Source organism: Asparagus officinalis, chromosome 3, assembly GCF_001876935.1.
Source record: "Asparagus officinalis chromosome 3, Aspof.V1, whole genome shotgun sequence".
Lineage (NCBI taxonomy): Eukaryota > Viridiplantae > Streptophyta > Magnoliopsida > Asparagales > Asparagaceae > Asparagus > Asparagus officinalis.
In genome coordinates this window covers 9,278,951-9,293,467 of record NC_033796.1, presented here as the reverse complement: position 1 = coordinate 9,293,467, position 14,517 = coordinate 9,278,951, and the positions used below count along the sequence as shown (strand labels likewise).

Here is a 14,517-nt window from a genome sequence, read left to right as displayed (position 1 = left end):
GTTTCGGTGGGTCGGCTTATGAGTTGGACTAACGTAGGCCTGATCCGATTTGGGCTTTATCTAATGAAGGTGGGATGATCTGTCCCAATAGGCTGACACTTGTAAGCCCTGTCATTTCCGTTTCTTAAGGCCTAGTTACTAGGGGTGCTAAACCGTATCCGTATCCGATGAAATATCCGTAACCGTATCCGTTAGGATACGAATATGGTTACTCAAATCTATAACCGATAGGATATGGTTTTGTAATGAAATATATGTATCCGTATCCGAAATATCCGAATACATATTAGTCATACTCTTACGATTGTTTCGATTCTTAGATTATGGATTTGTGGTTAATTTTGATGATCAAGATATATAATCTTAACTTTTTAGTTATAATGGACATATTAACAAACTCCTTTGTATCACATGAACTATGTTTTCTCAATACTATCTAGTTTTCTCATATCTGTTTTGTATCCGCATGTATATCCATAACCGTATCCGATTTTAGCGGATATGTTATAATTTTTTTTTACCGAGGTATATCCGTATCCGAGATGAATAAGCGGATATGAATATAGTAAGCATCATGTCTGAGCCGTATCCGAACCGAATGCACCCCTACTAGTTACCATATTGGTATTTTTAATACACCCGTCTTACTATTCCTTGCTCCCCCCCCCCCAACGTTTTAATATTTCCTTTAAGCTAACTGGTATCCAAAATTTTGCCATCAGCGAAAAAAAGCTATGAAACCTCACGTGATCCTATTATTGCTATCTTATTCACGAGAAAAATAATAGAAATTTATTTAGCACATTGGTATAAAGATGATAACAGTATCCAAGCTTATGTGAAAATGTTAAATTCAATACAATAAAATATATTCTAGACAAACAAGAGAAGGATACAATATTATTTTCAAATATAGTAAAGTAAAAGCTTGAGATACCAAAAACTGCTTAAGTGCGGTTAGTCACCTAGAATTAAAATTGGAACTAGGATAATTTGTGAGATAAATTTTTAAGGTGTTAGTCACATAGAACTAAAACTAGAATAAAATTTTACGGTGTTAGTCAAGTAGAACTCTAACAAAACTAGAATTAGGATAATGATACAAAATTATCCCACTTTTTTTATTTTTCTATACAAAAATGAGAGTTCTATTCTCTCAAATTATTCTAAGTTTTAGCTTGGAACTAGGTGGTAAAAAACTATAACTCATATTTATTTTGTTATTTTTTATTTTTTTTTATATTTTTTCTTTACTTCTTTCCTATTATGGTTATCACCATCATTAGACCATCATTATAATAATAATTGTCAATATCTTATAGTCTAACCAAAATTTATTTAATAGTAAAGAACATTCTTATAACTAATTATCAACCAATAATAGTAAGTTTAAAATACATAAATAGTATTTATATCTTCAAAATGCATAAATATATATTTCATGATTATAAAAATTTATCTCACGTTATTTTATTAAAACTAGTTTTTACACACGTGCAATGCACGTGATTTAATACCATGATTAAGTATTTTTGGCAGTTTGTGCTTATTTTTTTCTTTAAACTCTTACATCCCGATTATTTTTTTATGTTTGTTTAAATGGGATACACCCAATTTAAATTTTCATGTTGATATTTGAATTGACAAAAAACAAATATAATTTAAAAATAATTTGAATTTTCATATTATTTTTGACCGATATGAAACTAAGCTTTATTTGAGAAAGTATAGCATTGCAAAGTGAAAAATATTAAAATAGTGTTATACAAGGAAGGTGAATATTTAAAACCAATATGGCAAAATGATTGATTTAAAGTATGTTAAAACGATGCAAAAGAGAATATGAAGTTTATTCCTAATCATTGATAGACTTCATAAAAAAATATAAATTAAAGATTAATGCTAACTCTAGTATACTTTTATATGATAAAAACATCCACATTAGAATATAAAAGTACTGAAAAAAATTCATGAAACTCCCTTCTAAAGATTCCTAATTTCACTCAAAATAATTAAACTATTCTATAAAATATTCATAAAATATTGTTTTTATTTCTTCTATTTTATTTTTTATTGAGTTAAGATGTATCCTTCTTCAGGTTTATCATTTATTATTTCTCGGATAATTCTAGAGTATTGTCTTCATCATCTACATCAATTGTGACATCAGGCTAATTTTGTATTTTTTATGCTATTATCTTTCCTAGGCTCGTTAATTTTTTATCATCTCATTTAACTTTACAAAGAAGTCAAATGTACTTATGATGTTCAACACAAACTGCTCAAAATATAGACTTTGATTTTTTTTCTATTTCAATGAGAATAAATATTAATTTCATATATATAAAATTCTTTGTGTTCCTAATTTATTACTTAAATAAATTAGAAGCTATCTCTTTATTTTCCTCTAAAATGAATTCTTCTGATGTGCATCCAATAAGAATTTCTGTTATTTCAATAATATTACCTTTGCTCTATCCCTGTCATTTTCCATAAAGATCTAAACTAAATACCTGCATTATTCATTACCAATTTCTCTTAGATTATAATATTAATATTTAATTTGAAGAACACAGTATGGAATTTATGAATACTTACTAATTTTTCTTATGTCTTCCATGGAGATTTTTTCTTTGATTAGGATAAAGTTATTAAATTATTTTTTAATGTAACTCATTCAGTGCTTCATTAATAGATATGTCTTATGTTAATGCCAATTCAAGTGATTCATTGACGTTTTCTGAATTTTAGATTTATTTCCATCACTTTCCCATTTGCAATGGAAATAACTCAATTCTTTTAAAGTTATCTCTAAATATTCTAATAGTTTCTCCATATGTAATTCCTTGTATTCTTTTACCCTATAAATATTATTAACGTCAAAGATTAAAGTTTCTAAATTAAAATCAATTAATGCTAAGGTATAATATTATAGTGTTTTATCATTTCTATGGATTTAAACATCTATCAATTAATGTTACGAATGTATTTTGGCTACCCCAACTTATTACTAAAATTATATGAAATTACTTTAATTTATATAGTGCCGATAATTTTTAATCTATAATATTTTTAAAAATTTTATCCATTAACCGGATGTTTTTAATCAATTCTTATTGTTTTTGTTTACCAGTATCAACTTAGACTATTCTTAGATGCTGAAAATGGATAGTAAATCCCTAAATTAGAAATTTTAATATATATATATATATATATATATATATGTAATTATTAAAACTATAGATTAATTTTGAAAAATATTAAATTTTAGCGGTCTACCAATCGACGAATTTGATGTGTGCTAGTTAAAAATTTTGAAAATTTAGAGTTTTTTTTACGATTTTTAAATTTTGAAGTAGTTTTTTAAAAATTTTGAGGTTAATTTTGGCAAATTTTAATTTTTTAGGTGTCTAAGGGTAATATCTTGAATTCATCTTATTTTATTTACAAATTTTAGAATTTTAGGGTGGTTTTTTTTAATTTGAACTTTTGAAGGTGTTTCTATAATTTTTGAGATATTGAGGGTGTTAATTAAAAAATTTAAATTTAAATGTTAAAAATTTTAGGTGTATCATGGTAATCTCTTGAATTCATCTGTGTTGTTTGTAAGTTTTAAAATTTTAGAAATTTAATGTGCTTGTCTGTAATTTAAACTTTTAAGGGTGTTTCTATAATTTTTGAGACATTGAGGTGTTAACTGTAAATTTTAAATTCTTTGCAAACTGATGTTAATTTTTTAATTTCATGTTTTTTATTTTAAGTTTTGAGACATTTGGATGAGTTTTATAATTTTGAACTTTTCAGGGTCTTTTCTGCAATTTTAAAACTTTTTATTGTTTTTTTGCAATACTTCATGTATTATAATATGTTATCTACTTGTAATTTCTTTATCTTAACAAACTAATATCATTTTTATTTTTTATATTTTATTAATATTAGTTTTTTTAAACTGTTAAGCTAAACATGGTTCACATAGGATTAGGATAAGATATGACTATGATTAGGATAGAATAAGATATAAATAAAATATTCAAAATAGTGAAGGGTAATATTGACCATTGAAAATTAGGATTTGATTATAGATAAGGTAGTTCAAACTATAAAAGGGTATATTTGTCTAAAAAGATTTTCCGAACTCGTGCTTTTAAAGGGAGTATGATATACCGCTTCACAAAATTGCTCCTATTTATCCCACTAACGAAAAATTATTCCATTTTGTATGAAAATATTCCAATTCACTAACACCCCTGAAAACTGTTGCTTTCTGTTTAACATGTAGCGAAATTGTGGGTCTAATTGCATGTTTGGTATAGAAAAAGACATTGAAGCGTCATGTAAAAAAATTAAATTGATAAGAAGGATTTACAAAAAAAAAATACCAAAATGATTATTTAGCCTTTTTTTTATAAGACCCGAGTTATTTACTAAACTACCAAGGACCTAGATAAAAGACACTTATCTACAATTTACAGTTTAAAAAACAAGTTAGTAGGGTAAACGGTGAACCGAAATTTCCATCAACTTGGGTTGAATTATAACTCGATTCTTCAGCTTAGTTACAGACAGCAGACTCTCTCCTGCTCCAACTCAAGAAATGAGAATTCCCAAATTCTTCTCTTCAAATTTCAAACACCACAAAAATCCCACCATCAAGATCCATTCCTCTCATCTCTCTTCTCGTCCCAAATCCTCAAACAAACGCTCACACCCTCGCAAAAGCTCAGGCTCCAAAAAACCCAACCCTAAAAACCCCTCTCCTTCATTTTTCCAGAGGATTACAGAGCTGGTTGGCTCTGAAGACCCTGCGTTCTCTTTCTCTAACGAAGCAAGGGTCAACAATCCAAGCACTCCAACTGTTTGTCGAATTGCCCGAGAGAGTTCAAGTCTTCCAAATTCCAATCAGTTAGAAAAAGCCCATGTGGACAGTTCAAGTTTGGTTGATGTTAGCCCAATTGTTCATAGGATCACTGAGGTTTTACGCTCTGATAATACCCAAATTCCCATAGAGCAGAGGTTGGATGAAATGGATGTTGAATTGAGTGCCGAGATCGTGGAGAAAGTGCTGAAGAGATGCTTCAAAGTTGGGCATTTGGCTCTTACGTTCTTCAACTGGGTCAAGCTCCAACCCGGGTTTTCTCACATTACAGAGACTTACAATACGATGATTTATATAGCCGGAGATTCTGGAGATATTGATTTGGTTGAGAAATTGGCAGGTGAAATGGATGAAGAGTCTTGTTTGAAGAATATAAAGACCTGGACCATTCTCATTTTGTATTATGGAAAGGCGAAGAAGATAAGCAAAGCATTGAGTTCTTTTGAGGAAATGAGAAAATCGGGTTGCAAACTTGATAGTGAAGCTTATGAAGCAATTATTCGGGCTCTGATTAACGTAGGGAAAAGTGAGCTTGCAATGGAGTTTTACAATGAAATGAAGTCTAGAAATATTGAAGTTATTGATATTAAACTCTATGAGTTACTTATGAATTGTCTTTGTAGGTCAGGGGATATAGCTGGTGCTCGAGGGGTTGGAGATGACTTGATTAAGAGTATGAAAGTATCAGCGAATGAGGGTTATGCTCGTATTTTGAGAAGTTTTTGTGTTTCAGGAAAGACTGATGAAGCGCAAGCGCTTTTGGAGGAAACAAAAAAGGAAAATGTGGTGATTGATTCAAAGGCTTCAGAAATCTTGCTGAAAGGGCTCTGTAGAGCAAGCAGAATGGATGAAGCTATGAAAGTTGTAGACAGTATAAAACAGCATTCACCACTTGACAGTAAAATTTATAGCATTCTCATTGATGGGTTATTGAGAGATGGCGATATTTTAAAGGCCCTAACTTTGTTGCATGATATGAGAGAATTCAAATGTGTTCCCTTGGTCTCAACCTATACGCAAATAATCCAGTGTCTCTTTAGGTCAAATGAATATGACAAAGCATGTGAAATTTATGAGGAGATGATTGAAAATGGCATAAAACCAGATGTCGTAGCAACCACAGCTATGATTGCTGGCCACATTCAGCATAATTGTGTTTCTGAAGCTTGGGAGGTTTTTGGGAGCATGAACAAGAAAGGTATAAACCCTACTTCAAAAGCCTACTCGGTTTTCATCAAAGAACTTTGTAAAGCATCAAAGCCTGATGAAGCTTTGAAGCTTCTGAATGAAATGGTAGCTTCTAACTTAAACCCAACTGATGACATTTGTGATTTTGTTGTTTCATCTCTTACGAGAATTGGTGAAATAGAGAAGGCAAATATCGTCAAAGAGATGTCTAAATCTTTCAAATTCAGTAATAGCCTACAGGCTAAAAGGGTATATCAATCAATTGATGATAAGCCCATCCAAAGAGAGCATGATGTGAAAAATTACTCATCCAATGAGGATAGTTTAAAACCTAAGGAGTACAAGGACGAAGATCTTAAAGTATTGTGCAGAATTTTATCCTCTTCTACTGATTGGAATTCTATAGAAGAATTTCTCGAGAAAAGTACTATTCATTTCACCTCTGAACTTGTAGTGGCAGTTCTTAATAGTTGCCAGAGACATGGCCATGCTTCTTTAAAATTCTTCTCCTGGCTAAGGAAAGAAATCAGGCACACAACCGAGACATACAATTTGGCTATCAAAATTTCAGGCAGTGCAAAAGATTTCAGGCGTATGAGAGAGCTCTATAGAGAAATGAAGAGGAACCGCTGCTCAATAACAGCAAACACATGGACCATTATGATATCTCAATATGGTCAAGCCGGTCTCACTGAGATTGCTCTAAATACTTTCAGAGAAATGAAACATGAAGGGTTTCAACCAAATGCTAGCACTTTCAAATACTTAATTGTGTTTCTCTGCGGAAAGAAAGGGCGAAAGCTTGAAGAAGCCCAGAAAATATTTGAAGAGATGGTTCATGAAGGATTCATGCCAGATAGAGAAACAACAGATATCTATCTGTCTTCTTTATGTGAATCAGGGAAGCTTATAGATGCCAGGAGATGTATTAAATCTTTAATCAAGAAAGGATTCACAAAGCAGCTCGGTTACTCATTGCTTGTTAAGGGTTTATGCCGAGCTGGAGAAGTAGAAGAAGCTCTTTTAGATGTCAAGGCAATGGAGAATGATGGATGCACAATTGATCAGTTTATTTATGGAAGTATTGTTCATGCTTTATTGAGAAAGGGGAAATTGAATGAAGCATTTGACCAAGTGGAGGAAATGAGAAGAGCAGGTATTAATCAATCAGTTCACATACAAACATCATTTATCGTTCATTTTTGTAGAGAGGAGCAGATAGAAAAGGCGCTGGAAATATTCAATAAGATAACAGAGGATGGTATAGAGCCAACCCTTGTTACTTATTCAGCGATGATTCGTGGATATATGAATATGGGGATGGTTTCTGATGCTTGGGATGTATTTGGTAAGTTGAAACTTAAAGGATTGTTGCCTGATTTTGAGACTTATTCTATGTTCATTTCTTGTTTGTGTAAAGCCGGGAAGTCTGAGGATGGGTTGAAACTTATACATGAAATGTTGAACAGAGGGATTATCCCCAGTGCAGTTAATTTTAGGACAGTGTTTCATGGATTGAATAGGGAAGGGAAGCAATATTTAGCTCATTCTGTACTTCAAACAAAATGGAATTTGAAGAGACAAAGGATGGTCTCGTATTAATTTTATATTATTTCCTCTTTTTTTATTGGTTTTCTTTGATGAGTAAAACCACCTGAATTGTTCTGGGTTGTTCTTTTTCTGGTCTCCTTTTGTAGGTTTATATTGTGATTTGTGGACACTAGGTTTGTTTACTAAATATGGAGCTCATTTGCTAAATCGTACTCCAAGCTTCTCAGGCATGCCATAACTGAGATCTTTTATAATCCCTCTGCACTCTGTATTTTATTGGGAATGCTAGAGATATCTGTAATTAATAGAAAATGAAGAGCAAATCTCTGATGTATGATTGTTCTCTACGTATGATTTATTAACCAACAAATATTTGTAAGTGTTAAGTGATTCAGTCGATAGCAAATACCGTCTAATTTTACCATACAGCATGAAAATTTTGACATCTAGCCTTCTCAAGCCCCCAGATCACTACGCAATCCTGTTGTAACTTTGAATCTCTTTAAAGTAATTTTAGCCAATCCAGAACCTTAATAATAAAAATAAATGCGTTCGAAGCTCATCAAAACTTTTCCTTGTCAGCAATCATCATGGTAGGATTCTTTACTTAAGATTTGATCTACAACAATAAGTACGACTAACAAAAACTCGTATATACGACTTATTTGTACAAAAGAGCTTGATTCAAGTTTTTATTGACTGCAGCATCACACAGATAAGACCATGGGATGGTCTGGGACATGAGGACATTAAATGGCATGATTATCGCAACCAATAAGTTAATTGACACTCTGGTCAGGAGATTTAGGTCTTCTTTACAATTTCCTCAATTGCGCGCTCGTAGTATCTCATTCGCTCAGTGGAAGCAATGGCAGCATCATAGTCACGTTTCTTGAATGCTTCGCGGAAGAATTCAGATGAGGCTTCAAGCTTCATTCGAATCTAAATTATAAGTATGAAAGAATCAAGGAAATAAGTTAAAAGGGCTAATAAATATAATTGGTGCACACATGCATTCCCCAGGAAGACAAAAAAAATTCCAAAACCTTAGACTCAATCTGCTTTAGTGCCTGAGAATCACTGGCCTCTTCTACTGCTTCTCTAATGTCCATCATCTGCAAACAACACAGTTTCAGAGTTGCAATGAAGCAGATGCCAGTAAAGAAAACTCATGATGCCCATCAATCAGGCACAGTGGGAAATAAGTAATTCAAAGTGGAACCGGTAACTTTAGCTGACAAATTTACAGCAAGCGTCATATAGTCTCTGCAGCTTTGAATTATCAACCCAGTGTAGCATATTACCTCAGCAAGCAAATCCATGTCTGTGAGTGTTTTTTCTTCATCAATATGCACGCCTTCAAGTTGCAGCTGTTAGAAAAAAATAAACATTAAAAGTTACCCAAAAAAAGCTCTCTTCTAAAAAGATCACCTAGATATTTATTTGACACAAAGAAGAGTGAGGTATGCATGACGAATAAATATTGATAGTTGTACTATAACATGTCCTGAACTACATAAGTCCAGACAGAAGCTCTTTGTTGTCCTTGAGGCAGTGGTCAGGTAGTTTTGTCATATTCAAGTACCTTGCTTAAAATCCCCAATACCTATCCAGAATAGCAAAATGAACAATAATCAAAGAGATTTCACTTTGGAAACGCATATACAGGTGACTCTAAGTTAGAAAGCCAGTAACTCAGAACATGATTGGGTGCTGGGTAGATTGCATCATAGAGCCCTCAATTCTTTGACCTTCCTCTTGTTGTCCACTCACAGATTACCCTGCAAACCCATTTTGAAAATTTTAACCAAGAAAACTAACAATCATGGGCTTGAGAGGGACTCTCCGCACCCAAAACCACCAGGGAAAAGCTGGGTCCCCTGTAGATATCCCCCCCCCCAAACAAAAAAAAAGGATTTTTTTTTTTTTTGCCGACGATCCCCCCCCCCCAAACAAAAAAAAAGGATTTTTTTTTTTTTTGCCGACGATCCTACAAATGTTGTGATATGGGCCCTTTCTGATCTCACCTTTAGCATAACTTCTGTTCAACAACACACTAGATGACAAGCCTTTCAAACACATCATTTGCTCAAAGTCAAGTATGGTTAAAGTTTAATAAATGTATATCAGGACAATGGCGAGGGTTTCACACAAACAATACTGGATGCATTGTACAGCAAAATCCAACAACACACCTTCCTACTGCATTTATAAATGGTAATGTCAAAGTTTAGCAGTACCTCCTTTTCTGTTAGGAAAGGGCTAGTATTATGCACTGGAGGCAAGTCAGGTTAGCAGCGCCTACTTTTCTGTTAGAAAAGAACCAGTGTTATGCATTGAGACAGGATAAACGTAACCATCAGTTTAAAAAAAGAAAAAGAGAAGAAAAAAAAGACAGAAAATGTTCAGTTCTGGACAGAAGATTAGAAATCCCCTACTGAATACCTAACATCATAGTTACAGTTGACTTCGTTAGTTGATCCTGATTGGAGATGTAACCAGTTGCTTCCAAGTAAGTAACATGGCAAAGAAGCTTAATTATTGCTTTGCCTAGAGATTGCCGTCTTAACTGTCTGGGTTCCTGATGGGGTTCAGTAAGCGTCACCTACTTCCATGTGAATAAGGGAGCACATGGGATCTTATTCATCGGGGAGGATCTTGATTCAAGTAGCATTGGTGTAGCAAAGGAGTCGTAGGATATTGAACCAAGGTAGAGAGGATTACGAGTTGACTTGAACTACCTCTAAAAACCCATTCTTCTTGGTCCTTTTTGCTGATATTGACTCTTGTGATTCATTGAAATTTCTTATAACAACTTTATATCCTTTTTTTTCTTCTGGGAGAACTTTGTCAATTCCTCGGTTCTACGAGCATAAACTACAAGATCGATAAGGTAGGTTAACCTAATCAACAATGACCTTAAAGGATACATAGCAACCCCCTCTCTCATTCATAATTTCCGTTGGTTGGAATTTGGAGCTTGGAGCAACTCAAAATGTTGAAACGAGGTTTGATATTTCATTGTGAAATATATTTAATCTTCCACAAAGCCTCTACTCTGTAGACAACCCTATTCTAAGGAAAGGGTTAGTGCAGTATACCGTGAATGAAACAGCATCATCATGGTTACCATCTAAGGCTTTTCCTATTGAAATATAGATCAATTGTCATATACAAGAATCCATCAAAGGTTAGACAATTTTATAACTGATTGTCACACAATATAAAATTGGTCAAACCCTTAGTTAAGGATACTAGAACATAGAAATTGGTGCAAAATCCTTGACCAAGGAAAACTAGAAATAATTTGGCAAGTAGCAAACCTACCTTATTGGTCATACATTTCAAGCTCATGCAACCAGCCTCATCAAAGTTCAAATTTTCCCCTAGTTTGAAAAAACAGTACAAAATAAGTAAAAGGATTATAGGTTTGCTAGTGGGCATCACACATGCATCATACCCAACCTGCGGTGAATAGAAAGAGCCAATGAGAATAAATTCCCAAAGATGGAAACCGTATATTTTTACTTTAACTCAAATCACTTGAAGCTTTCTTCCTTTATTCTATAATCTCTCTTTTCAGAACTCATAGCAACCAGCAAATAGCAATCAGTACATTGGTAGAAGCAATCTGTTTCTTAGCATCAAATCTATGCTCTCATCACTTATTGCATAAAAATCTATTTTCACACTTAGCAATCAGTACAATGATGTTGCTTGGGCACTTGAGAGCAACTACCCAGAGGCTAGGTAGAATTTCATGTCCTATGTCATACACCTAAAACATACTATGCCATACCCCTAAACATCTAAGTATCTCAAAGAATGATCCACATAATTTAAGGGGGGAAACAATTTGTGCAAATTTGTTAACTGAAACAGAAGTATCCAGTGGACCAGAAAACTCGATGAAGCACTAACCAAACAATATAGATGAAAGACCACATAGATGTATTAAAAAGAAGAAAGACTTACGAGGTACAATGCCCTTGACAATGGCCTACCGAGTGTGCGATATGCATCAGTCACTCTAGATGACTGTTCACCAGCAAAAGATTTTTCCTTCTATATCAAAGAAATAGATCCAGAAAAAAAATAAGTAACTTGATAACTGAAATGTAGAACAAATAGTGTACAAGTTTTATAAATACTACTTCACCTCAGATTTTGTATGAACTAGATCAGGATGTAATTTCTTCTGCCAATCTTTATACTTGCCTTCAAGATTGTCATCCTTGATGTCATACACCCTCTCCCTGTAAAAACCAAGTGTACATTCACAGTAAAACACAATACATAAAGATTAAGAAAATGCAAAATGAGCAATTTTTATTAAAAACATCTCGTTTATGCTTCTCTCAATGTCACGTGTCCAACCCGTTACCCAAGAATGCTGCTTTTGAGAAGAAAAAGTAAAAAACATAGTAATATAATTTATTCATTTTACATTCACTGAGACCATGCATCTCAGATTCTCGTATCAAAGCATCAGCAGATTCTCAGTCCAAATCTCACTACAATAAACCAACAAATAATTGAATTTCTTCCTCATAAGTGAAGGCTCTCCTAAAAAACATATCAAGGAACAGCTCTCCGAAAGGAGAACCAAACTAGAATGCCACAACAAGTGTATCACTATCAACAGATGAGGGTGACAAAAAGCTTTCTTGCATACAAGCAAATATATTTAATAAATCAATATCTGATTAGGAAAGTAAAACCTCCTTTCTAAAACCATATGCTAATTCAAGCAAAGCAAACAGTGTGAACAGAAAAGACAAGTCGTTCCAAATATCAAATGAAAAAAATAGATCTTCTACATACATCTACATTTACAAAACACAATCCATGTTTCCCTAAAACTCTAATCAATCAAATCCAAACAAGATTACGATGAATAGAATTTTACTGGCCGACTGAAAACACCTTTTACTTGTTCTGATATGATTATGTGTAATTACTCTCATCAAAAAGTGAATCAATCATACCCATGTGATACAGCTTCGAACTTTTTGAAGTCAACTTTTGCAGTTCATGTAAAGTAAGACCTTTTGAAACACAAGTCCAGATACTCTCTTTCCAAGAGGTTATTACCCCTACTAGTTCATAATGAACACAGACACCAAGACACCCAAACAACAGTTCACATACTAACATACAGACGTTTGTGCCAGGTATTCAGTCTGCCCATCCACTGGAACCAAGGACTCGTGAGAAGTCAGCCTACAATATTTAGATTCCTATCTATACGCTAAATTATGACAATTGTAGTCTCCTTTCAAGTCTTTTAGCACATGCAAGAGAAACAAGTTTACAATTAAACTATTAAAAACCTTGCAAGGTGCAATGTATAACAATTACCATCATAATTTAAATTTCAGCTTAGGTTGTTAGCACTAAGCATGATAAAAGTTTCTGCTTCAGTCTATGATAACAATTACCATCATAATTTAAATTTCAGCTTAGGTTGTTAGCACTTAGCATGATAAAAGTTTCTGCTTCAGTCTATGATACTATAAGAGAAACAGCACAATCGAGAAAGAAGCATGGACGGGCTTAAACGTTTGCATCCACCAAGGTATAGTAGCTAAGCTCGATTGAACCACCTTAGGCTTGTGCATGTAATACTTCTACCATGATTTTATGAGGAACTATTGTCACTGTATCTTCATGCCTTAGATCACCTTTTTAAGGCATTTTCTAACTCTAATGAACGAAATGTCCTTGCTCACTGGTCTCTACAAACAGAGATTATCTTGTCTTCTCTCCACCTGGGGCCCACTTGGGTCTACATTCTTATTATCTTTTGATGACAGATACTTGGATTAAAGTTTCATATCTAGATCCATTGTAATAATTCCCTCTGGCTTCAGGGGATAGTACATCATCATTCTCCGGAATCCATTGAATTCCTACCCTAAAATCCTCTTGTAGCCTCCAAAAGGACACATTCACCCGATTTCCTCTAGCTTATTTTAAGCCTGTGGTTTTGACATTCTAACAAGTTCCTTCATTTCCTTCACTTCAGCTAAAACATAACACGATTATGCTGTTCTGACTTCTAATAGGTAATAGTATCATCGTAGATAATCATGCATAACTGTGCTCATAAGCAATTTGCTTTTAGTTTCTCAATAAGGTCCTATGACGACTATTAGCTCTGTGAACAGAACCCAAAATTGAAACTTTTTAGCACGGGCATTAATTTTCCGAATATTAAAACATTCAGAACAATATAAACAAGAAGCCGAAACAACAAAAAGTTACTTACAGCCCAAAAATCTTGAAATAATCCACCGAATGATCCACAGGCTGGACACTTCTACACGATCCGCATACGAGAAAAATCCCCGGCGAGTCCGCCGCCGCCCCGCAGTTCCAGCACGCGGATGCTCCGCCGCCGCCGCCCGTTTCCGACGAGGAGGCGAAGGCTCTCGAAACCCTAGAATTCCGTAAGATGGAGCGAAGAAAGGGGATTTGAGCCCTAGGGTTTGGCGAGGAGAGGAAATGGCGAGCGAAAGCCCTAGATGTTTGAGGATCGGGGCAGGAATTGGAGAGTAGGCGGAGGGGGGAGAGGGAGGAAATGAATGGATTTCTCCTGATCGCCATTTTCACTTGGATTGAGGCCGGGCGAGGGGGAGGCGCAAGGCTCTGGCGCTCTCTACGACGCGGGGGTCTTGAAGAAAGAGAAGGTCCAAAAGCAGGTGACGGCGAACATGGTCACTTTGAGCTTTGGGACGGGTCTCCCGGAGGTGCAAGCTCCGGAAGGAATAATTCCTATCCCCAAGGCGGTTTTGAAGATCACTAACGACGATCCTCACAACCAGCGGGAGAAGGGTGCTGGTGTTTTTTTTTTTTTTTCCTCTCTCTCTCTCTCTCGCTCGCTCGGGGTAAAACTTCAC

At 34.4% G+C, this 14,517-nt stretch overlaps 2 protein-coding genes across 2 annotated transcripts; one reads left to right on the top strand and one right to left on the bottom strand.

Annotated features, from left to right (window-relative positions):
• On the top strand, positions 4,502-7,671 carry LOC109832887 (putative pentatricopeptide repeat-containing protein At5g06400, mitochondrial). Its single transcript, XM_020400355.1, has one exon. The coding sequence runs from the start codon at positions 4,595-4,597 to the stop codon at positions 7,664-7,666; it is 3,072 nt and encodes a 1,023-aa protein (XP_020255944.1). The 5' UTR covers positions 4,502-4,594; the 3' UTR covers positions 7,667-7,671.
• On the bottom strand, positions 8,165-14,266 carry LOC109832886 (iron-sulfur cluster co-chaperone protein HscB, mitochondrial). The gene is made up of 6 exons (XM_020400353.1): positions 13,887-14,266; positions 11,775-11,871; positions 11,591-11,680; positions 8,920-8,985; positions 8,662-8,730; positions 8,165-8,557 (listed from the first exon to the last, which is right to left on the bottom strand). Exons 1-6 carry the CDS (start codon positions 14,222-14,224, stop codon positions 8,420-8,422), a joined length of 798 nt encoding a protein of 265 aa, XP_020255942.1. The 5' UTR covers positions 14,225-14,266; the 3' UTR covers positions 8,165-8,419.